The sequence below is a fragment of the Stegodyphus dumicola genome, chromosome 7 (assembly GCF_044657685.1).
Source record: "Stegodyphus dumicola isolate Sdum_Otavi_A_Nest chromosome 7, ASM4465768v1".
NCBI classification, from domain to species: domain Eukaryota; kingdom Metazoa; phylum Arthropoda; class Arachnida; order Araneae; family Eresidae; genus Stegodyphus; species Stegodyphus dumicola.
The window spans coordinates 207,217,571-207,243,915 of NC_140774.1; the positions used below are offsets into that span (position 1 = coordinate 207,217,571).

At 33.4% G+C, this 26,345-nt stretch overlaps 1 protein-coding gene across 12 annotated transcripts in view; it reads right to left on the minus strand.

Moving 5' to 3' along the window:
• Positions 1–3,754: 3,754 nt before the first annotated feature.
• LOC146996616 (inositol polyphosphate-5-phosphatase A-like) overlaps positions 3,755–26,345 on the minus strand; it is a 206,280-nt gene continuing 183,689 nt past the window's right edge. For 11 of the 12 annotated variants that reach the window (XM_085821288.1, XM_085821287.1, XM_085821292.1 and 8 more), the window contains 3 exons: positions 18,972–19,056; positions 13,194–13,269; positions 3,755–5,283 (listed from right to left, as the gene is read on the minus strand). In XM_085821288.1, coding sequence (XP_085677414.1) covers positions 5,225–5,283; positions 13,194–13,269; positions 18,972–19,056 — 220 coding nt within the window. In that variant the 3' untranslated portion in view covers positions 3,755–5,224. The remainder of the gene's footprint in view (positions 5,284–13,193; positions 13,270–18,971; positions 19,057–26,345) is intronic. The other variant, XM_085821294.1, reaches the window with a different exon arrangement.

The following is a 26,345-nucleotide window of genomic DNA, read 5'->3' on the forward strand; positions in this document are numbered from 1 at the left end:
CCACCCGTGGTACCTTCCGTCATCTCATGGCGCTTGCTTGAGGTGGATTTACGCTCACAGCGGCATTGAAGACGTCTGCCTTTATCTTCAGAATACCGACAGAGTCGTCTGGAGTGGTTTTCGTAACTGATCATCGTACTGCCAACCGACTGGCATCGTTGTGTAGTATTAAGCGTAGAGCTCAGCGATGAATCTCCATTCAGTCTTGGAGCAGATGACGATCACCTCCGCGTGTGGAGGAACCAAGGCCCAATCAGCCTTAGTTTGACAGTGGCCATTACTCTTGGTGTGATGTGTCTTACGACAGCACGTCATGTGCTGGACAGGACAGGACAGGAAAAAAGTGTAAGGGGCACCATTACATCACATAAGTGGTATTGCCCCTGTACACTAACTATCCAGAGGAACCCCGCTTCGGCATTTATTGAAACATTAAAATGTGGCACATACATGCATTGATTATACATAAATTTGACATGTAACATCTTAAATTTAACATTTACCATGCATTTTATATATTAGGCATTGTAACCTTATGAGTTTTTAGGCGATTCACAGAGTTTTTAAGGTACACAGTTCATTTGGTTTGTAAAGATATTCGAATAGTATTAAGTTCATAGAATTTGCAAGGCAAACAGTTCTTAGTTATACAGAGAGTACATATAGTTATAGGAAAAATCGTTTTCACAGTTCATGTGAGGCTTATGTAGTTTATAAAGTGCACAGTTCTTATGATCTCTTGAGTACACTGTTGTATGGTTTGATGAGTGTACAGGGTGTATCACTCATGGTTGAATTCTGTAGTATGCATGGTGCATTGATCGTAGTTTGCGAGGTGCACGCAGTACACCTGAGTCACTATTAGTTGTTGTCTCTTGTATACTGGGCTTATTGTTACATATACTATGCATTTGTGGTTATTGCTTATATAGCACATATGGGAATAGACAACTTAACATGCATCCTGCATAGGCAATTTTAAACGGTTTGTTGATGACATCTGCAGCCGTTTGCGTTACCCTTCATAGCATACTATCCTATAGTATACTTCATAGCACATTTTGCAACTGCTCAGCCCCATTTTCACAGGAATGTACGAGAGCAGACAACCCTGGATCGGGAATTCTTAAACGTATACTGGTGTGCTGCTTTTGAAAGTTTTGTAATTTTCTGATTGAATTGTATAAGGTGTAAGTGCGAAGAAAATAATGCTTAATCATAGAGCTAAAAAGATAAAAAAAGGGGGTTAGTAGGAGGGAGTGCAACAGCAGACTGCGAACCTGAAAACCTTAGCAAACCGTTTTGGGCGAGCCTTAATATTCTGTCGAATATAATTTCAAACTTTTTATTTTTCATTTATTTATTTATTTTTATTTGTTTATATTTTTCTTTCAAAGGAAGGTAGTTTTCATTGTGCTGGGGATCTTTTTTTTTTTTTCGTACGGAAAATGAAAGACCCTTTTGCCTCTCTTCCTAGAAATGGATAGAGTTTATTATAAAACCAAAGCTAACTTAAATTTGGAATTTTTACCTAATTTTATATTTGACACTGATGTTTTTTTTGACGTCAAAAAATAATTCACTAATTTGCAAATCACAGAATTACTTAGCTCATGAGTATATTGACCATTTCAGAGGTGAGGTAAGAATAAACCAATAAAATTTATTAAAATGCATCTCAGTTTCAGATTTACGTTTTTAAGAAATTAATTGTAGGAATTAATTTTACTCGCTGCTTAAAAATTAAGAAAATGTAATTTATTAATTATCCATGATGAGTTTTCAGTAAGTTTCATTTGAATTAGCAGCATGAGCTTTTACACAAGTTGTTCTTCTACGAAAGTAAAATATCGGACAATAAATAAATGCTTTTACTTACTTTTTTTTTGTTGTAAATTCTTCTTTAAGAATGTTTGTTACCTTGGTGGAAAATATCAGCATGTCTACTTTTTAAAGATCAGAATTCAAAGGAACCAGATCACAAATTTGTGCTTATAATTGTTATTTAAATTTATTTCATGAATTAAAAAAAGATAATTTTTTATACTTGTAACGTTTGAGAAAAAATAATTAACACGAGGTATGAAAAAAGAATCGTCTGAAAACGTGTACTGAAGAAATAAAATAATATATTTTATCGTAAGAAAATATTTGTTATTTTTAAATTTTCAGTATGTTAAAGATTGATATTTTATGAAAATGTATTATATTGGATAATTTTAATACTCGGGGTCATAACAAAGTTTTTGTCTTTATAATTAATATCGCAGGAAGATTAAAATACATTTGATTAATTTTACAAGAATAATTTATGTTGTGCATATTCCAAACATTTAATATTAAAGAATATTTGTTTCTGTCGAATAACGTGAGTGAGAATATGTATTTGGCTACGGGAAGGTTACCTTTAAAATTAATTTCATTTGTTAAAAGGCTTTTTTACAAAAAGTAGACAGTTATTTTAAATGGTTGACTCTGTTTCAAAAGATTCACATATACCTTGAAAAGATGACACATACTTTATATGGTATAAGTGTTAATGGTGGTTTATAATAGAGCTAAATAGACAAAGGAATAAAAGGGGGGTTGGTAAGAGGGAATGTAACAGACTCTTAGACTGCGAGCTTAGCGACAGCATAAAAACTTTGATCCTCTTGGGCGACCGTTAAAATCGTAATTCTTTCAGAATTTTAATTGTTATTGCTTTTATTTTAAATATTTTTCACCATTATTTGCAGCTACATTGAATATTTTAGAATATTATTTACGGGTGCTTTTCGCGTGTGAAAATACATGGTACTAAATTAAAATTTACCTTTGATTTATTCATAACTAAATTATAAGTGACCCTTATGGTTACAAATGTGTTGAATCTTTACATTTCATGAGTTAAATGCGTATTTGCACGGCATGAATTGCGGTAGGAAGGAGTATTTAGTCTAAAAGACTTTGACTCCTAAAGTAGTTACCCTACGGGGTACCTCGTAGTGGGGAAGGAGACCACTTTATGATTTTAAAGTGGAGAAGTTTTTAGTCCTACTTGTAGAAAAATGCAATTATTATGGTAGTTCTGCTCGTGCTGATGTGCTGTGCATTTGCAGCAATGAATATAACAAAGTTTTATCTGTGGCGCCCTTCGTTGGCGAACCCATAAAATAAAAACCGTTTAAAGTTTTGAGGTACCAGAGTATAATGCATTATATAAAATAATGTAATGTACTAAATTTTGAAGCGAAATTTGCACAATTTATTCTTCAGATCTGAAAATCATAACTTAGTATTTATAGGAATAAGAAAATCTTCTGTAGTTTCAGAATTCCTATTACGGCAATGTAGAAAATATTAGTAGAAAGTTAAAAAAATATAAAAATATCAATTTAAGTAGATTATGAGTACAAACACATCAACGAAAAAGACCTCATTTAAACCGATATTATTTTATCTGGCATTTAAAAGATAAATTTTTGTTTTATTCAGCACAATGAAATCCATCCTTTTTAAACTACCTAGATATATGTGAAATTCCACGATTTTCTGACCGTCGCAAAGACTTGGATTTCAGGTCTTTGCTTACATTTTTCTTTTAAGCAGAAATATCGGTTTCGCTTTGTAATACTACATTCTCGTCGCAAAATGCGTAAGATGTTGGGTCATGCGACGTCGTTTTGAAATGCGTTGTAAAAGTGCACCTGTGAATTTCGGTCTAAATAAAAAAATAAAATAAAAAAAATTGAAATAATAATAATAATAATAAAACGCAAGTACAAATGCTTTATTTTACTCATTTATACATTTTTGTAATTTTTCACAATTTTATTAAAAGACTGTAATTTTATGTTTGCTATATACTTTATTATTATTCGACACCATAAATATTGAACAGAGTATACATATTCAGTTTTTGTTAGAAGTGGAAACATTTTATCGCTTGGTTGTTATAACTGAATACAAGGACAGAGAATGGAAAAATATTCACCAAAAGAAATTAGGAAAAAACACGAAAAAATAAGTTAAAGAATATATATATTTCTCGCTTACGTATTTTTTTAAACCAAGTGTTTAAAATAGTTATTAGGAAAAAAATATACAATTATAATGAGTCCTAGATTGATTTGACATGTCGAACTAACAATTAATAATAAAAGACACAAAGAACTTGTTGAAAGAACTAGTTGATTTTAAATCGCTTAATTTGGTTATCAGTAAGAGGCAGGTTATATACTGTGAAGACTGGAAAAAAAAAGTATTTTATGCTTCGCCAAATGGAAACAAATTGGAGCGTGAACATATTTCTTTGAAATTGCTGGTTTTGATGAAATTTGAAAGACAAATATCATAAGTCTTGCAGAGTGGCCATCTATTGCTTTGAAATCGTCGAGTTTGTTAATGAAAGTTAGTGCAAAGTATTAACTTTGCAAAAAGTAAATCTAAAAACTCGAAATTCGATCTTCGATGCACACGTGACCAGGTGTATGATAATGTGTAATCAAAACGGTGATCGTGAAATTTTAAATTGCCTTACGTGTGTTAAAATACTGCTAAGATTTTTTTTAGCAAATATCAATTTTTAAATTAGGTTAAGGCTTTCCATTTTGTTCTTTTTCTTTAATAAACATTAATTTATATTGAATTTATAGTAATTACGCACATGCTATTTAAAAGGAAAGATTCAATAGAGTTTCTTGCAAAACTGATATCTTTTTTAATGATGTAGTATAAAAATTGTCATAATTTTAAATAGTTTTAATATTAATGTATTTAAATACAAGGTTATTTATAATTACATGACGTGAAACATTTCAGTTTTTTAATGTGTCAGGTTTGTTTCACATATAGCTTTGCGAATTGAGCAGACATTTATTTATGTGGCATGCTAAGATTTATTCGAATGCCACGAAAATGCCGTAGATGCGAACAAAAAGCTGGCTGATACCACAGTTGCATGAAAATAATGGCAGATTCCTCTTTGAAGTCTCAGCTTGTCCTTCAATACGACAGAAAGTAATATCGATATCTTTTCCAAAGCATCAAAATTTGCCGCAAAGCAGAGATGGTTGAGGAAAGTATCTGATTTTCAGTTTGCCACTGTAATGGGATGCAGGAGTAAATATAAGGCACTTTATGAAACATGGTAAGCCTAATTTTTATATTTTTTTTGTTTGCTTTAATTAGAAATATTCTGTATTTTAAAAGCGGCCTTTTTCTTCATTTTTTTAGCAGTTTCTTAAACCACTTGGAATTTCTCAGATGGAGGGGGCTCCACTGCTGCTTCTACAGGATGAGCTGGAAAAGAAAAGAATTTTATGTACAAAAAGTGTTAACTGTATTTTGGATAGCTAGTCCATAAGACGTTTGGCCTCATCTGGCCGCAACACTACCAGGCATTGATTCAATAATTTTCTGGAATTTTACATTTTCCCCCTAAAGATTCTCAATAGGATTAAGTCATTTAGGGTTTCTAGGTAACTAATTCATGACGCAGAAGTCAGAGGCATGGTGATGTAGGCATGCAGTAGGCAACCGGGACCTGTGAGAGGTGCAATTATCTTGCTGGAATACTGAATTTCCGTATGAAAGACAGGTGATGGAGGATGGGGACGCCTGAAGTTTAACAGACGTTAACAGGCATATGTTCCGCTTCCTCCCTGGGAGTTTATTTAAGAACTAAGTGTAGATACATAGCCCTACAGGGGCAACTGTTGAACATCTAGTAGTTGAGGTACATTTGCATTAACTTGTTGATACAGGCATGGTTAAAGAAACACTTAATAGGTTATATAAATGGATAGAGAAGATTGGCCAGCAACTCCACGTACCGAAGCATACGGAGGGAGATTGATACAAGTAGCAAAACATCGAAATAGTGCCAAAGAGAAAACAGCCCAAACCATGATTAAGTCGCCATGGCCTGGCATGCAGGATCCATTGCTTCATGAGCATGACGTCTTATTCTGAGTGTGTCGTCATTTTTAAGACTGATTACTCCCTGATACCAGATTCCAGAGTATTCCAGAGTCCATTTTCCGTGTTTTGTAGCTCAGGGAATACTCGCAGCTAGATCAACATACACAGAGCAATGGTTCTCTCTTGGGCACCCGAAGCACTTTTCAAGAAGTGTGGGTCGCATAGTCGGTTTACTGACTGAGCTCTGATTGAGCTGGGTGATAATTTAAGGTAATATTTGGCTTGGCTGGCTATGCAGAACTGGGGTGAGACGTCTTTGGAATTTGCTCGCTTGCTATGTATTTTCTTGCTAACCCTGTATTCGGGGAAAAGTATTTGACAATGTCAGCCCTATCTCTGTGACACTTTAGGGAACTGAAGGGCAACGTGTGTGGAAAGCGTCGGTGATCAAAGGTGTGTAAAAATTTGAGTACTATAGGACTAGATACACAGCGGCTATCTTACGAAATAAGAGAGAGGGAGGGAGGGAGTGAGTGAATGTGCGAGAGTGAGAGTGTGTGCGTGATTGTGAGAGCAAGAGTGCGAGTGTGCAAGAGAGAGTGTGTACGTGCCAGAAAGTATGTGAGTGCGACAGAGTGAGTGAGAGTGTGTGTGGGTGTGAGGAGTGTTTGAGAAAGTGCAATCTCACAGTCACACACTCTTTGAGATAGTGTGTGCGAGAGCTAGAGAAAGTGTGAGTGTGAGTATGAGTGCAAGAGAGTGAGTGGGTGCGAGAAAGTGTGTGTGTGCACGAGTGGAAGAGAGAGAGTGAGTGTGAGGAACGTTTGAGAGTATACTCTCTCTCTCGTGACACACAGTCTCTCACACTCACTCTCCCTCTCTCTCGACTGCAAGAGGGAGTGTGTGTGTGTGTGTGAGTGTGCGAGAGAGAGTGCATGTGAGGAGCATTTGAGAGAAAGAGTGCACTCTCTCTAGCACTCACACACTTTCTATCATACACTCTCGAGTGCGAGGCAGAGTGAGTGAGAGTACGAGTGTAAGAGACAGAGAGAGTGGGTGTGAAGAGCATTTGAGAGGGTATTCTCTCTTGCTCACACACCTCTTTCACTCCCTCTTTCTAGAGTGCAACAGCGAGAATGCGTGAGAGAGGTGCGTGTGTGCACGAGTGCGAGAGAATACTCTTTCGCACTCACACACTTTCTCCACACTCTCTTGAGTGCGAGAGAGAGTGTGCATGTATGTGCGAGAGAATACCTGTGTGTCAGAGTGCATTTGAAAGAATAAGTACGCTCTCTCTCACACTCACAGGCATTCTCTCTTGCACTTGTGCACGCACAAACTCCTCACACCACTCACTCTCCCTCTTGCCCTCGAGAGGCAGAGTGTATGAGTGTGAGAGAATGCCTGCGAGTCAGAGTAAGTACACTCCTGACACCCACTCACTCTCTCGCATTCACAGACACTCGCACTCTGCCGTTCTCGCACACTTTCTCTTCCACTCATACACTCTCCCTCTCTCTCGAGGAGAAGAGGGAGTGAGTGGGTGTGAGACTGCGAAAGAGAGTGTGCATGTACATGCGAAAGTACGTGAGTGCGACACAGTGAGTGGGTGTGAGGAGTTTGTGCGTGCACAAGTGCAAGAGAATGCCTGCGAGTGTGAGAGAGTGTACTTACTCTTTCAAATGCACTCTGACTCACAGGCACTTGTGCACGCACTCTGTCAAACGTTCCTCACACCCACTCAGTCTCTCGCACGTACACGCACTCTCTCTTTTGCAGTCTCACACTCTCTCGCACTCGAGAGAGAGAGTGTGTGAAAGAAAGGTGCGAGTGCGAGAGAAAGTATACTCTCTCACACCCACTCACTTCCTCTCTCTTGCAGTCATACTCACTCACTCTTGCTGTAGCACTCGCTCACACTCACAATCTCTCTTGCACTCGTGCACTCGAAAGGGGGAAGTGAAAGAGAGGTGTGATTGCGAGAGAGTGTGTGAGCAAGAGAGAGTACCCTCTCAAACGCTCTTCACACCCACTCACACTCTCTCTCGCACTCGAGAGAGTGTGAAAGAGGTGAGAGAGTGCGAGTGTGAGAGAAAGTGTGAGAGCGAGAGACAGTGTGTGATTGTGCTAGAGAGAGTGTACTCTCTCTCTCAAACCCTCCTCACACCTACTCACTCTGTCTCTTGCACTCATACTCTCACCTCTCTAGCACTCGCACACACTGTCATACTCACACTCTCTCACACGCACATTCTTTTTCGCAGTCTCCCACTTTCTCCCTGCCACTCACGAACTCTCTCTCGCGCACTCACACACTCCCTCTCGCACTTGAGAGAGAGTGTATGAGTGCGAGAGAGATACAAATCACCCTGTGCCCTGTATGAGTGCGAGAGAGATAGTGTGTGAGTGCGAGAGACAGAGACTGTGGGTCGCGAGAGTGCTAGAGAGAGTATACTCTCTCAAACGCTCCTCACACCTACTCACTCTGTCTCTCGCACGTACACGCACACTCTCTTCAATTAGGAGTAGTAGATGTATTATACCAAAAATAATAAACAACAGAAGAACCCGCATACTGTAGATATAGAAACTTCCGATTCCGACGTTGAAGAGAGTGACAATGAAGATAATGACAAGGTACAGGGTGATTATAATTAAAGTTGCGATTTCAGAACATTAAACTACAGGTCAGAATGACTTGATATTTTGCCAGAACAATCGAGAGGCAATGAAATTTTGTTTGGCGAAGGGAAAAAATAGTTCCAAAATGTGGCGATAGACTACGCTAGCAGGGGTAAGACCTAATCAATAACCACACGAATGTTGTTAGCCAAAAGAAAATAATAGACTCCAAGGCTTTAAGACAGGCAAAAAGACATGTTTACAGTGAATAGTTTAAAGAATATGTGTGTACAATGATAATGACAAGAGAAAAAGGAAAAGCTTCATGAAAACAAACGTGCATAAGTTGTTCGATATGGCATCCACCTTGTTTCACTACTAGTTGGAAGTACAAAACGACATGTTCCAGTACAGTTCCGGAGGGTATCTGTGCTGATGCTATGAATGTGGTAAGTGATGGTTACCTTCAAGTCGGCCAGATTCCCAACCTACCGACTGCAAACAATACTTTTCAGGTATCCCCCAAAGCCAAAAATCACATGGGTTTAGTTGGGCGAACGTGGCAGTAAAACCGTTGGAAAATGGCAGGTTATGATTTTATGAGTGGTCAGCAGTTCCTTCATAGAAGTAGCAATGTCCAGAGGAGCACCATCTTGCATCTTGTGCGAACCACTGATGCTGTTGAATTGCCAGAAGGACATGTTAAGCAGTTAATGATCCCTGCAGATGTGATCTCGAAGAAGAACGGACCTATGACAAACGCTGCCATTATTCCGCCCCACAGTGACCTTTTTAGACTGAAGAGGTACTCGCTGTAGCAGGAACGGATTCTTGATCACCGATATCCTGCAATTTTGAGTATTTACAGAACCTTGCAAAATGGAATGGGCTCCCCCAGACCACAGAATATTCCCTGGCCATCCATTCTTCACTTCCATCCGGGCAAGAAATCACTGTGCAAACGATTCACATGTTTCCAGGTAAGCAAGTACAAAGTTCTGCACATGAGTTAGCTTGCACGGATAACAGCGCAAGATGTTCCACAGGACATTACGCACAGTGCTGATAGGCATATCCAACATTCGTCCAGTTCCCCATGCACTGCTGATTCCTGTATCACTGTTCGTCTATTCTTGGAACTTTGTAGCCACATCTTCCACTGTCGCAACTGGGTTTCGTCCTCTACCTCATTTCACGTTAAATAAATCTGTCTCTTTGAATTTATCCATCAGTTTTCACAGGCCGTAAGCGGTTTTGGGGGCGAAGTTTATGCCCTTTAATGTCCAGAACTTCCTGATAGCTGTTAACGCAGAGTCATCGTTCTGACAGAAAAGTTTCACGAGCAGAGCGCGATCCTTAATTGTCAAACAACGAAGCATTTAAGCAAAGCATTACGTGTTCCGCTAATGTTCTGCATTTTTATCACAGCTACATCTGTGGTGTGCATGTCAAGTCTTGAAATATCCATATCTCTACAACAGCCATGTAAATCCTGACAACGGCATCTATCGGCACATTTTTTAAACTACCGTATTTGCCGGCATATATGACGCACCCCTTTTTTATACACATTTTTGAAGGATAAAACGTTATCACTGATCATTATAATGAATTTACAGTATTTTAAATATAAAGTAATACAAGTTAATAATTTCTGCAAATATCCAATCTATCCGGGAAAGACCATCTTTTAATTTTTTTCGTCAAAATTCAGATACTCATCTCAAGAGCTAACTGGAAAGTCAATAGAAACCTTCTAAATCAGCATCAGAGTCCTCATACAACAAATTGTCCCCTGTACCCTCCAGTGCATTACTAATACCACATTTCTTAAATGATTTAAACACTATCTTTAGTTTCACAGCATCCCAGTTCACAGTTCTTATCATTTTATCAGTCGGGGTGGCCCGAAATGCCTATCTATAGTCTTGTTACCATACGCAATCACACGTACCTTGTATGTTATGTTATAGCAATGCCGACAATGGTTTTTGAGCTATAACTTGGCAAGAAATTAAAGATAACTGAACAGTAGAAATTTCACACGCTTAAAAGTCGTTCACAAAAATTGGAAAGTTTTCAGCTGTGATTGTCGATATGTGCGCATGCGGGTTCAATGAACTTTATGTAACTAATGTTCCCATACTCTGCAAAAAACAAGACAAAAGATTGTGCAACTCCGAATAGAGGAAATTTTGAGAAATAAATGTAATCGAAAACTGAGTAAGACGGATTCCGTTGTTCAGACCTATTTTCAAAGACAAAAAGTGCGTCTTATACGGCGGCAAATATGGTATTTTTCCTTCACTAAACAAAATTCAATTGTTTCACGATGGTTCAGATTCCATTCGTAAAATATCCAGTCATTCTGACTGGTAGTTTTAAAGTTAGAGCAGCGTTTTGATATCGCAACTTTAATTATAATCACCCTGTAATTGTTGAAGATATTGCTAATGAGGATGAAATATTAACTCATCAAGTTCATTATAATTAATCAAGTTTGAAAAATTGTTACGACATTTAAACATTCTCCTACAAAAAATGCCTTATTTGAAAAATATATAATAACTGGAAGTAAAACAGAACATGTTTTAATATTAGATTCTAAACCACGTTGGAACAATTTACTCCTAGTGATGGAATGATTTATGAAACTGAAATATGCAATCCCCAAAAGCAACAATCGACTTTAATCTCCCAATTAATTTTTCCGATACGGAGAGATTCTAATTTCTTAACAGTTAGTGCAACAAGGAACAGCTCACATCACTATTTAAAGAATTATATATTACATTGAAAAATCGCACAGGAGAAAGGCATACTGAAATAGAAAATGGCTTACGGTATTTACATAATTATAATGATTTAAAAATGAAAAAGAGGAAGAGACTAATCAAATCAAGTTTATGTTAAATTTTCTTAAAATGAAAATAGAAAGAAATATTAAACTTTCTTAAATTACCCACAAACCTATCCACACACAGAAGAATTCGGTACAGTTATCGAAGATGATGATGGCACTAATATCGATAGTGAAAAGAATTGTCTCTTGAACAAAAATTAGAATTAGCACTAACTAAAAAAAAATTCAACAAGCCAAAATAAAATACAGAAATCAGTTATATCCAAAACCATCCAATGAGAAATCGATTTATTTGAAGATGAGGGATTTCGAGATAAATACTTGGAAAAAGTATATCGCCCTTGCTAACAGTACCACCTACTAGTGTAAGATGCTGAAAGAGGGTTTTAGACAGCTGGTAATTTTTACACAAAATTACGCTCCAGGCTCAATTATGTTTTTTTAAGATCACATTTCAAAAATTTTAATAGTACCACAGAATACTGATATTTACACTTTTTTGTGATTTAAATATATAAGATGGTCCTCGTTTCTTTACAATTCTTTATATACTGTTATAATGTATAAATTATGAATGATTTTTTGGTGGTATATACTCTAATAAAATTGGCAAATAAAACAAAGAAACACCTGTGTTTTCTTTCTTTTTTTATAAAATTCCTACTACCGAATACAGGTATTAAAATTTTGGTCCGAAATTGCAATACCTAATCATGCCTACCTTACTCCACCCTAACCAGTTTAGCCTCTCTCCTCCTACTATTAGGGCTCCTACTTGTAATCTTGAAATTGGTATGGCTGAAAAGATATACGAGGCAGTTCCTCACGCTCTTAAAGCTTTTTCCTTAGAAGTTATAGCTACAAATAACCCTAGCTGTGAGTGGATCCACATTTCTACTGATGACACTGCACGTAAGGAAAATACTGGTGCCGGTTGTACTGTGAAGGATATTTTGCGGAATCCTATTCTGTTGATCTGAATGCCTCTAACTTCGACGCAGAGATTTTTGCCACAGGAAAGGCAATTTTAAATCTTCTTGTACCTGATACTAACTTTAGCAAGGCAGTTATATTTGCTCACTCCCGAGTGGGCAGCTGTCTCATACACCTACTGATTACTTTCTTGTTGAAGAGACCAAGATAAATGTATCCAATGCAATGGCTTTTGGCTCGGAGCTTGTTTTTCAATGGATCCCCAGCCACTGGAAATGAAAAAGCCCATCTTCTGCCTAAAAATGGCTGTAAGCTATCCTGGCGCAGCCCTTGTTTGTCATAAAATCTTGTCGATTAGGTGGATGGGGCTGCGCCCTATTTGTACCCTAGCCACATTATGCTATAATGATTTGAAATCTGAATGATAAAAATGATTACTTTAGCCACATTTCTCACTCTCCAATTAACAGTTTAGTTCTGAGGCAAAGAGGAAAGTGGACCAACTTTTAAATGTATAAACTCTTTCAACCGATAAAGTGTGGAATACTCTTGTATTTTCGCCTATCCCAGTGGACATACCCCGTGCATTCTTTACGGCAAATTTTCAACTCTCGACAAGACATTTTATATAAATACCTGCACCGCATTGGTGTAGTTGCTGATGATGTCTGTCCGGTGAAACCATGGACTTTCTTCATTTGACAACTTGTACTGCACTTCATTTTATGATTTTAATTCTGACAACTTTCCAAAGGCTAAATTTTAATGGGGGCTGCCAGAGGTTTCATGGCAGATATCGCTACAGACTGACATAGGGAAGAGCATCTTAGCTGCATTTAAAAAGAGCATAAAAATGTGTTATCATACTTACTTTGACAGTTCCCATCGTAAAAGGTGACGTCATCAAGAGCAAAGTTTCCATCAGTGGTTTCACCTTCAAATTCAATCTGCATTGAAATAGATAATAATAAACTTGTTAGAGAAGATTTCAATTAAATTCATAGTAAATATATAATGTGCACACCATGCGACTGCCTTGTACTGACTATTGAAATTTTACTTTTTAAAATTCCTACTATCAGCTCACACTCAACCAATATCTTGTGCAAATTTTCAATTGTTAATAAAATACTTTCTATTCGTCCACTGAAGTTCAAATACATTTTTTTAAAGTTGTAGTTGATGACACTTGATGTTAATATAATTTTTTCACATATTTAAAATTTTGTTGTATTTTTAAAATGTTTCTGTGTTGATCTAAGTAGGAATTGACTTTAGACAATTTTTTTATATTACTTGTATCCCTGCAATTTCTTTAGACTTATTTCCTCGAATTTCATTAGAAATGCATTTCTGTTACAATCAATCACTTCGCAGCAATGCAAAAGTACATAAACACTTCAAACATCTTCATTCGAAATTGTTAAATACAGAAAAATCTAAAATACCAAATACAGTAAACAACCCAAACAAAGTGAATTTATTGGTTAGCAAGTGTGAAGCGACGCCACTAAGAAAAATCACGCTTCCGAGACTAGAATTATTCGGCGCTTTGCTTGCTGCTCAGTTAGCAAGCAAAGTCAAGAAAATGGTGCATTTAAAAAAAGGCACTCAATGTTTTTTGGGCGAATTCAAAAATCACTCTGTTGGATTAAGAGGACAACAAAATGATAGAAATCATTTGCCACCAACAGAGTGAATGAAATACAGGGTTTAAGTGATACTGGTGCCCTGAGAAAGAAAATCTCGCAGATCTCAGCAGGAGAGTTGGTGCTGACATTTTATTGAATAGGTAACATTTGGTGGCATGGACCCAGTTTTTGAAAGAAAAGACTGATGTTTCTGTAGACAATGACATTCTAATTTCTTTAGATGACTTTTAGATGAACTAAAGAAAGACAGTGAGCCTAATGATCCTATTGCCTTTATTGTTTTTAATCATAGCTCTATAGCTGATATTCTTTTGAGTAATAATTAACTATTGTTCATGTTATGTATTTATATTTATCAATAATGTTAAAACTAATGAAAAGCTTACCTTGGAAAACATTTTAAGATCTATGCAAGTACAAGTTATTTTCATAACGAAAGGGAAAACTGTTCCTGATCAGAATTTTCTTTAAATTCAACATTTTAAGTCAAAATATACAAAGTAATACATATAAGATGTACAGCATTTATTTCATAATAATTTACACTGTTCAGCAGCAAAGTCCTCCTTATAAAACAGAGGTATCCTGCATAATTTTCACCTATTTTAATTTCAAACCAACATTAAAAAAGTCTGGATTGCTCATTATTTTTAAGAAATGATTTGTTTTCTATAGAGAAAGCAGTTTTTAAGCAGAAAAGGCACTAACGTGAAGCAAACTGTGTATCTCTTGAATACGAATACTGCTGAATTGCTTTAAATTTATCTTTTACAGAATGGCAATGAAAATATTGGAATATGAATCTCTTAATTCTGAGGATAAATTTGATCATTTATTTCAATGCATGAAACCGAACTCGCCAGCTTATTAGAAGATTTTGCTCTCTAAAGAGAATTATGGAAAAGCTACAGAGCTTTTTAAATCTATATTTGGCAAGGAAGAGTTTTTAATTGAATATTACATATGTGAACTCAAGTGTATTTGAGTTAAAATGACATGCAAATAACTATTATTGCAGGAGTTAAACAAGCAACAAGAATTAGCACAATATTTATAAATTTACAGGACTAGTTTTGAAGGTTAAATATAGAAACTCCTTCTTCAACTTCAGAAGTGCAAATGATGAAGGAAAAAGCAGTAATAAGATTAGGCAATAAGAACGATAAGAAGGATGTCAAGCTGCTGGCACCCTCTATTGATGAAAAATGAAAACAGCTATCAAATAATTTCATTAGAAACTGAGGGTAAAGACGGATTGGAACTGGGATTGCTAACTAGAACTGAAAGATTTATATCAAAGTGAAATGCCTCTAGAAAATCTAATTTAAATAATCTTAAATAAAATTATTAATAATTAATCTTAAAATAATTTAATAACTTAAAATTTTAGAATATTGCACATGTTTATGGAGCTCAGTAATAATCATATCAATACATAATACAGTATAGAATACTGTTATTTATGCTGCATTATTATGTAGAATATTTTATGTAAAGAAGCTGTAAGAAAAATTGAAGCACAATTCAAGGACTAAGAAGGAAGAAGGTACTGAAGGATGATTGCTACATAGGGGGCTGGTTGGGCAAAGCACTCAAGAGCTATCTGCCTAAGATAGAAGAGATGCCTTCTTCCCTTTGTGGAGGGCTTTTTATGGAACACTGGTTCATATACACATTATACATGGGAGGGATAACTGCAGTCAAGAAATTTTTTCGAAACTTAAATGAACAAACATTCACTTCAGTGGAAGCATTAGTAGAATGCCTGTCTTTCATGTACATCACAGACAATCCATTATATCATACTGAATAGCTTGTATTATCCAGAAATGCTGACCTTACAGAAACACTTAAATAATACAGAAAAACGGAGTTGGAGGATAAAACATTTGCCAAAAAGGTTGTTGTGGTTTGATGAAAATTTTTCTCTGATCAAAGAACACAAGTATTTGCATTCGAGCACATTTTTTACAAAATGCAGCTTCACACTAAATAGTCAAAAGATGCTTTAATTTCTATTTGCATGAGATCACCTGTGTATGCTGCCCCACAAGATATTACTTCACATATGTCTTTTATGAAGAATATACTAACATCCTCTAACAACAAAATTCAGTTGTTGCAAGTTTTACACATGTGATATGATTCTTCCACAAACTTTTTTTGAAAGAGTTATACATTTCATATTATGGTGGTATAACTACGAGGGTATACTTTGAGCTTATGTTACTGCAGTGGCTCTCAAGTTTTTTTGCCCCATGCAACTCCAAAACTCAAAAATGCATATACATCTACTTAAATTTAGATTATTTTTAATGTGCTTTTAATTAAACCAGAAGTATAGAAAATGTTGATAAAACTTGAATAAGAGTAATTTTTTATATACATAAACTAAAACAAGTTTAAGAGTAAAAGGCTGACCACATCCCACACATGAAACCATGAAAATTTTCCCCCAAGGGGAAATTTCAACCTGGCTGAGAACCCCTGTGTTATTGGGTATATATATTTCAGTCTATTCCATACATGTCATATATATACATTTTAGGGAAGAAGGATCATAAGTAGAACTTGATGATAGAATTATTTTATTTATTAACAAGTATATAAAACTTGTTAATAAATAAAATAATATGTTAGAATATAGATACATATTAGCTTCAATCATTAAAACATTTGTATAAAAAATAAATATATTAAAACACCAGGAACATTAAACTGCAGTTCTGACAAGATCTTCTCTCGGAATATCTTTCGCTAGTCAAGTCATGAAGAAAGAAAGAAAGACCAATCAAAGAGTACCAATGCAAACATTTATAGTGAACTATAGTTTTATAGTATAAAGCCATATGGCTTGTCATATACCTACATATGCATACCCGCAATGGAAAAACTCATCCTTCAGAACATAACTACAAAAACCAGTGTGGAAATTCTACATGCTGGCTGTAATCTCCTATTCCTAGTGATTGTCTCTATAAGGAGATAAACACTAGTTGTGCATACTTATTACATCTGGACTGAAAGACCTTAAAGATGTGTTAAATAGCTAGTGTAGTACATATATCTTACGTTCAATTTCACATACATCCATTTCTATCCATTGACCTATAAGCAAAATACATATTGGCCATCTCAGCCTAGTATGATGGTGCATCTTAGGTCATGCAAAGTCAATGACTCAGAAGGTAGTAATATTTAATTTATTATTTAACCTTTAGCTTTTTTATTTAACCTTTTAGCACCTTTAGCTGGCATTTCTTGACACATGGTCCAAGAAAAGTATGATTTTTTTAGTATTCTGGATATATCAAGGAAATTCGGAACATGGCTTTTGTAATACTTAAGCTAGAGGAATAAAAGTAAACAGGCAATTCAGTTTATTATGAAAAACACATATCATAGATAATTCTAGCTGTGTTACAGTAGTTTTCCCTTCCCTATGTTTCAGAAATCTCCACCAACAGAATTAATATTTTCACTTAATTACATATTAACCTGTCATTTACTATTCTTTGGAATTCAGTTTTTTTCACATCTGCAGATACAAAAATCTCCTTACTGACTATAAAATTCTTAATATTTTAGCTTGTGTTGCAACATACAAATGATAAACATAAGAGGTCAATATTTAATATATGATTTGATTTAGTTGATTATGGCAAAGCACACTAGGGCTATCTGCCTAAAGGGATGCCATTGTAGAGAACATTTTAAGGGAAACTGGCTCATATACAAGTTACACATGAGGAAAATCACGAAAATGCCCAAGCAGCTAGCACATTTGCCTGTAATCAAACCCAGGTCATACCTACCACTGTTCAGCGATTTTACCGCTCGCCCATTGGTGGGCACATTTAATATACGAAAAAATTCTGAAGTCTTACATATTAACTGTGTTACTGCAAATGAAATTCCAGTTTGCATAGACACTTACATGGTGTGGTTATTAAATAATGAGATTGATCTCTTTGTCCATAACATACAGTAATGAACAGCCCACATTAGATGAATTCATTAGAGAGAAGAAAAAGACAGCTGTTGCTTTCACTCAAAATCAATCTGAGAGCAGTAATTGAAAGGACAAGGATGGAAGCTTCGTCATGTCTGTTGCTAAAAAGCAAGCAATGGTACCTTTTGAACCTTTTTTGTTTCAACCTTTTGAAATTTTAAAGAAAAATTTCCAAAGGAAACGAAAAGTATGGTAAGCCATTATACATTCAATATAAAGGTGAAATATGTTGTTTTGTATACATCTAAAAATAAATAAAAATTTATTTTTCTCGAAACTTTTATGTTGGTCATTTAAAAAAAAAAAAAAAAAAAAAAAAAAAACTTTGGAGTTGGGGGGAGGCAAAGTAAACAAAAAATAAAATATGGAAGAAAATATGCATATTCAGATTTTATCACCAGCTTTTTTTCCCCCTGTAAACCAGTGATTTTATCACTAAGATTTTAAAAACCTCAACAAATTAATTCAAATAACATACACAACTATGTTCACTCCACCTTCTAATATTACAAGCAACATACATATTATTAGAACTTGAAGCTCTTGCTCATTTTTTAAAGTTGTGCATTATTCTTTTGCAAACATGGAAATTAAAACTTTTTTTATAACTACATAGTTATAAAAAAAGTAAAACTGAAACTAAATTGTAATGTAAAACTCAAACTAAATTGGCAAGTTCAATGTTACTTGTAGATTCCTTCAGTTTTAGAAAATAATATATACTAAGATATCTGTTAACAAATTTGAATATTCTATTTGCATGACTAACTATAAACTACAAAAATTTGTGTCTCAGATATTTTAGAGGAATATTACTGCAAAATATGTAACTGTAAGATAATACATATTATAACTCTAATACATAACAACAGCTAGTAGAAGTACGGAATAAACAATGTTTAGCTATCTTGTTATAATTATTTCCATTTATCTAACATATAAATGTTATAATTACTATGCAAACTTATTTTTCTGAAGATAGTACCTGTATTACATCTTTGGTATCTAGGCAAAAATTACAGTCTCCAAAAATAAAGAATGGTACTTTCTCATATTGGTCAGTAGAAAACCTGTAATATATCAGTTTTATAACTTGTAATATATCATTATCTAAAATAGATACTAAGCAAAACAAAACAAAAACAAAAAAGCATTCAAGACAAATTGCAAAATGGCTATGAGATAATATTACAACAACTTTTTTAATGTAACACAGTCTTAGAGATTTGAAATAATAACATAAAATTGTATAATAAAAAATAATAAAATTAAATGCCTCAGATATAAATATGAAACTGATCAATTTGTCACAAATTTAAAATAACTATATACACAGAAGCATATTTAAAAGAACAAAATGCATAATCCAACTTGATGTAACCTTCAAATATGAACAAATAAAAATAAACAAACATATAAATAAAAATAAATAAAATAACAAACAAATAAAAATAAACAGCATTAGTTATTGAGCATAACACTATGCTCAATAACTAATGCTAATATCAGAAATTATTTTTAAATACTCAAGAAAGAATACTGTTCTCTTTTATTTTCAAAAACTTTTTTTTTATAATTATATTCTGTATACAAGGGAGGGGGGAACAGCAATGATTGTTTATGCAGTCAATATCGAATAAGAACATTCTATTTCCTATATTTTGAATAGCTTGCTCCTTTCATCATTTTCGTATTTTTGTTTATATTTTTTCTATTCTTTTGCAATATCTAAAAACAAAATAAATTACTGGCCCCATCAAGGGTGGTAAAGTTACAAATAATATTTAATAATTATAAATGAGAGATTAATTAGTCAACAATAAGCATGCTTTATAAAGCCTGCATGATATGAATGACCATTAAGTTTTTGCAGCTAAATTAAGAAACAGACTTCTTCATGAATTTACCATTTGAAATGTATTTGACCCCTTGTCAAATACATTTCAAACATCTTAATGTGGATGCACAAACATTTGCAGCATTTCTCTATAATGAACAGTTATTATATGCTAAAATAAATTCCAGTACTTACATAGTAAAACTTATGTTTTCCACAAATTGTACAGAAACTTAATATAAACTTTCTCCATAAAGCAAATTTCTTCAATGCACAGAATTTAATAAGAAAAACTTGTTTTTGTTTTTGAATGATAATGAAACCATTTCTTGAATTTTTCCCTTCCCTAGCAATTGAAGTCTGATATTATCCCTAAAAGTCATGAATCAATCCCTGAGGTCATGCCACAAACCAACTTCACACAATCCATAAATGTGGAGTAATTTGCATTTCCACGGTCTTTTGAATGAATTAGTCACCTTCACTTCACTTCTTAGCATTTAAAAACACACTTTCAAGAAAATTTATTTTAGCAGTAGATCCTACATTTTTATTTGTAATTAAATAAACCTGAACTGCTTCTCCTTTTCTATTTTTGCTGATTCAAGAAATCTGAAACATTGCCATTCAGAAATTAAAAGGTAATATTTTAATATCATTTGGACTGCATCACTAATAACATTTCCAGATATTTCTATCATTGGAAGAAAGAGAAATATAGTCATAATCATGGAAAAAATCATCGTTTCTTTTTCAAGTGCAGATGCACAATCTGATCACTAACGGAACTGTATGGTTTTATGTCAGCATCACTTAATCCATGAATGCCTATATCATTTCAACTATAATATTAGGTTAAATTAATTATGATTAATTTTTTACTTTTAATTATGTTTTAACAGGTTCAGCATTACTACTATGCCCAAGACATTATTATTTAATTAAAAAGCATTATTATTTAATTAAATACTTATATGCATATCTATGAAGAATCCTAGATTTTCTTCAAATGTAATTAGTCAAACAATTTTTCAGCACGAAATTTTTCATAGTTCTTTCAATTCAGACAAACTTTGATGAGCATCCTTGAACTGAAGGGATTAAGAAGTCCCTTCAATTCAGCTCATTGAAATTTGATTGAATGCAAGGTTTTTTAATCTGCAGATTTTATAGGTGTTTTGTCTTATGAAATACTCACCACCTAACTACCCAAATGAATGAGCTATTTGGCATTCTATAATATTAAGAATATATGATAATTTTCCTCCTGAAAATGATCATCTGAAAAATCTATTTAAACATTTAAGAATATATTTCAATAGTTAATAACTTCAAACCTCTGAAATAAAACTTTATATATTTGCTTTCCTTACAGTATGATATTTAGATAAATTAACTATCTTCCTTGTGGGATGTATAAGTTATCTTTTGCATAATACGTTATTCTTAGTCCTAGAATCTTTTAAAAAATATGGGATTATTATATGTGAGGCCAATTAACTTGTAAGGATTTTATGTTTTACTAAAGTTTATTTTATTTTAAAACTTTAGTGTCTTCTCTTATTTTCCACTTCCGGCCAGAATAAATGTGGTTAGTTTTAGTATGCAAATTGAGCTTGCAAACTATTAAGTATTTAAGTTGTGGCTTTTAGCCAAGAAGGAGTTAAGAGAGAGAGAGAGACTTCTCGCCACCTTATTCCATGCATGCTTTTCAATCAGTTGCTGTCCGCCTTTCAGGCCAGAAATTTAGTCCTCTTGATATTGAAGACATACTGTAGTTTTCCTGCATTCTGTGTATTACATACGTAAAGACCTAAAAGGCCAATCTTAGTGATACTAGTCTTTGTATAGTATTTGAGTTTAGCTCTTATTTAAATTTAGTTAGTTTGTAGTTCTTATTTTTTTAGTTCAGACCACAAGTACTGTTCTTTGTATCCTGAAGTGTGGAAGCAGCTGCAAACCATGAAGAATAAAGGGTAATTAAATCCTTCCCATCTTTGTCATATCTTCTACAATTTCATCGGACATACTTTAAAGTAAACTCACTGTTCTTCTCAGGACACCCACATGTTCGCCAGAGTGATTAGACGAAATAGTAGTCCGCATAAATTGAGCATAATTAAAAAGCTTCATAGAAATATATTATTTGCCTCAGAGCTAAAAAGCACAAAATAATGAGAGTTTGCTCTGGGTCTGACTTCTTTATTTCTGAACTGACTGAGTGAGTGAATTTTTAAAAATTCCAACACATCGATAAGCGAGTTTTCTTCACAGAGACCTTCAGAGTGGGCAGACAGCCTTGATGAGATAGCCCATAACAAAATAAATGAACTACATTAATATTCTCTTTCTGATGTTAAAAATTTTCATACTGGCTAATTAGAAACATATGCAGTTACAAAGTTCATTCAATGAAGTTTCAAACAGATTTCTATTTTTATGTACACCTATAAATATCTATTTTATACTTTTCATATATACATGCACATCTGTTGGGTTTACAGTTTAGACACTAAAGCACAGTACCAGCAAATAATAATATTTAAATGAATCACTAACAGCTCTTATATGAGAATATTTCATCAATCAGAGGCCAAGCAATTAAATCCACTGAATTCTAATAGTTTACACTGGATTTGGCTTCTGGCATACAGGCTGATGTTTTCTATAAATAATAAGAATACATAGCAGTTTTTCTTAGAAAGCATCCCTTCCAAGACAAATAACAAACAATAATTATTGCCACAAAAACCTAAGAATCTAATTAGAATATTTCTCAAATATATTGCAAACTGGCATTATCAGAGATGAAATTTATTGATCATTCTTTTCAAAAATACCAAAACCTGCAAGATAACCCGAATATTTAAAAAAAAAAGGGGGGGAGGCTTTTTATACCCATTACTGTACATAACAAAGTAACTAAATTCAGCAGGCGCAAGAGCTCAGTGAACAACTGCTTTTCAAACTGGAGGTAGAATTTTCTTGCCTCTCTGAAGCAAATCAATTCAGGAATATTTTCTATGCCACACTACACAGTTCATTTAATCCTTATTAACAACATAGCTGACTGCTCACTAGAGTATCAGCAAAACATTGATATTGTACATGATACAAATGTATATAAATAAAGAGGATATATACACAAGATGCAATTGGACATATAAGAAATACTCTTAAAATCAAATTACTCAGATAAAAATATCACCCGCAGAATAATTAAGGATAATGTTGCTCTGGGTACGTCACTTTTACTGACAATAATGTTGCATGTATAAAGGAACATGAAAATTTCTCTCAAAGAAGTGTGTCTTTGATGAAGTAGCAACCAGTCCTCTAAATAGTGCATACATAATTGTACATGCAAGTATAGTTCTAGAGAAAGAAGTACAACTAGAAAAAAGTTTCCATAAAGTTTCTATTGAAAACTCAAAATATTTATGAATAATAATAATAATAATAATAATGATCCTGCAGTTTAATAGGAACAAGAAATTAACTCTCTTTACAAAACTCATGTATGATTTTATATCATGAATAATAAAAGTGTGGGGATTCCTTGATAAATTTATAAAGTAATATAATTTTAACAATGCAATTCAATGAAGATATTTTATTATTTAGGTTGGCACACTATTTGTGACGTAAACTGTAGATTAATCCTGTAAAAAACATTATTTAACGTCCTTCTCCAGATTTGTTTTCTTGAAATTATTTTCAATTTCCCAAACCTAAAATTGCCTCTCAAAGTAAAAAAAAAAAAAAATACTTAAAAGTGACATGGCAAGGTAGCAATAAGTGCTTTTCAAACTGGAGGTAGAATTTTCTTGCCTCTCTGAAGCAAATCAATTTAGGAATATTTTCTATGCCGCACTCACAGTTCACTTAATCCTAGTAAACAACATAGCTGATTGCTCACTAGAGTGTCAGCAAAACATCAATACTGTACATGATATGGATATAGATAAATAAACAATATATACAAAGTTAAGTTGCAATTGGATATATAACATATCATTGAGTTACAATTGGATAGTGGATCCTCTCTCACAGCATTGCCCAAAACAAGCCTCTATCATTTGTTAAACAGGTTTTAACTCAATAGTATGTCCAATGAGCTTTGCTTGAAATTTAATCTGCAAGTGAAATATCTTTAAAATGAAAGGTGGTCTTCCTGAAAGATACAATTCAAATTTGAGAATTTGGCCAGAATACATAATTAATGGAAATATAACTGTTTAAAAACTAATGTTTTTGTGTCAACACTGAAAACAAATATTTCTGAAAGAAGGAAATTAGAAGAATGAACAACTGCAGAAAATCCATTTCAGAGAAGTTGCATGTTCAAAGCAAAATATCTGAATGTTCAAACCGTATTTTATTAAAATTTTTCAGGCAGTGTAGCACATCAAGTAGTTAAGCAAATGGGCCTATGTAAACTGAAAAGGGCCAAGATACAACTTTGTGGATGAATGCAAAAGATGATTATTTTTTTACTGAAGGGCTGTATAAATTTACATATGTCACAGAATGTTATATCGTAAATTGAAAACCCAAAGATGTCTCAGCCAAATGATTAAGAATTTATCCAAAGTTCAACAATCAAGTAAAAAACATTTATACCATCTAAAAACATTTAAATGTTGATGAAACTAGTCATTTCTTTCTTCTCCAGTTTTTAAAATACCTCACCTCTGAAGACCTTCAGTATCACGGTGAAAATCCCTTCACTATTTTATATTGAGCAAATAAGGAAAATATAGAAGACTACTCTTAAGAATGTTACAAAAACCAAGATGTTTCACAACTATTGACAATATGCAGCCCAAAAAAGTGAATGACAGCAGACATATTTGTAGAATGTGTCAAAAAATTTGCAAAGTATTAAAAACTCAAAAATAATTTTTTGCGAACTCATTTTTTTTATATTACACTATTTAATTCTTATGATTTAAAAAAAAATGAAATATTTAAACTTATTCTGAAATACGCATAACATTTTAACAAACTTAAAAGTAAGATGATAAAAATGTAATAATATATAAAAAAAGTCACAATAACAAAATTGTTTAAAGCCAAGGCAATGAAAAACTGCATAAACAATATATGTATCTCCTCCTAAATTAAAATTCTATTATCATCTTTTTCATTTATATATTCTTCCAGAATGGCTCACTGAAAGACGTACGAATTGTGCTTACTATATTTCCTTTTTTTAAGACATCTATTTTTTAAATGCATCATGGTGTACACTGGTTCACAAAGCACTCTTTAAAAGGAAATGCAGTTAAAATAAATAAAAAACACTGAAAAAATTTATATTAATAAATACTTAAAAGTACACAATTCAAATGTATAAAATTAAATTTTTTACATAATTATTTAAAGGAATATAATTCAGTAATATATCTAAAGCAATTCAGTAAAATTTGAAAAGGGAAAAAATTCCAACAGTGATTAAAAAATGTAATATATGGCAAAAATATTTCTACGAAAGAAGAACTGAGACTTCGGCAGATTAAGAATGAAAAGAAAAGTGAAATATGTTGCCAAAAACTAGGAAGTTCTCCAAGTGAATTACTCTTGGGCACAATGTAAAAAAAGCGAGCAAATCTTAATTCTCAAATTTTTCCTTAAATTTCTGATCACAATTTATCAAGTAAAAAACATTCAAGTAAAAAACATTTATACCATCTAAAAACATTTAAATGTTGATGAAACTAGTCATTTCTTTCTTCTCCAGTTTTTAAAAAAGTTATTTGAATACATTAGTTCAGTCTTAGAATTGAAATATGGAAAAAAATTGCCATGCTTTTTCAGAAAAATTCCAATTTTATGTCAGAATAAGTATATTAGAATAACACTGCATATAAATATATCTTATGTTATCAAATATATATCTTATGTTATGCTTTCAAGACGTAAAAAATGCAAGCTGAATTTCAGCAACTGGCCGAGTAGAATGGAAGATACAGAATTGCTTCCCCGCTTTCTTTTATTTCCTTGATTCAGTTATACCTGAAAATGCCCTGCTAAGCTTATAGTTAGACACTCTTTAAATGCATCAGAATCCTTTACATGGAGAAAAGCATTTCCCTCACCCAAGTTTCATGAAAACATGCAATATAGCATGAATATAAATTCTGGACCAAGGCATCTCTAAAATATATGACAGGACATTTCTGTACGAATGACTATAATACTACAATAGAACACACCCTCCCAACACCTAGAACAACTCCCAATATTACTTCAATGTCAGCAATCAAATCTCTCAGAAGCTTTGCATGTAATCTCTACTTCAGCTGAAAATGTTTTAATTTTAGTGAAATTTATTCAGCAAAATTTACTTAAAACTGATTATTTGCGTTTACAGAAAAATATGGTTAAACATTAAATTTAACTTTTTAGAGCAGAAAAACAGACAATTGAAATTTCATAAAACAAATAATTTTCATTTATTTTGATACTATAATATTTAGATAGATGTAATATTAATTTAACAAATATAAACATATAGAT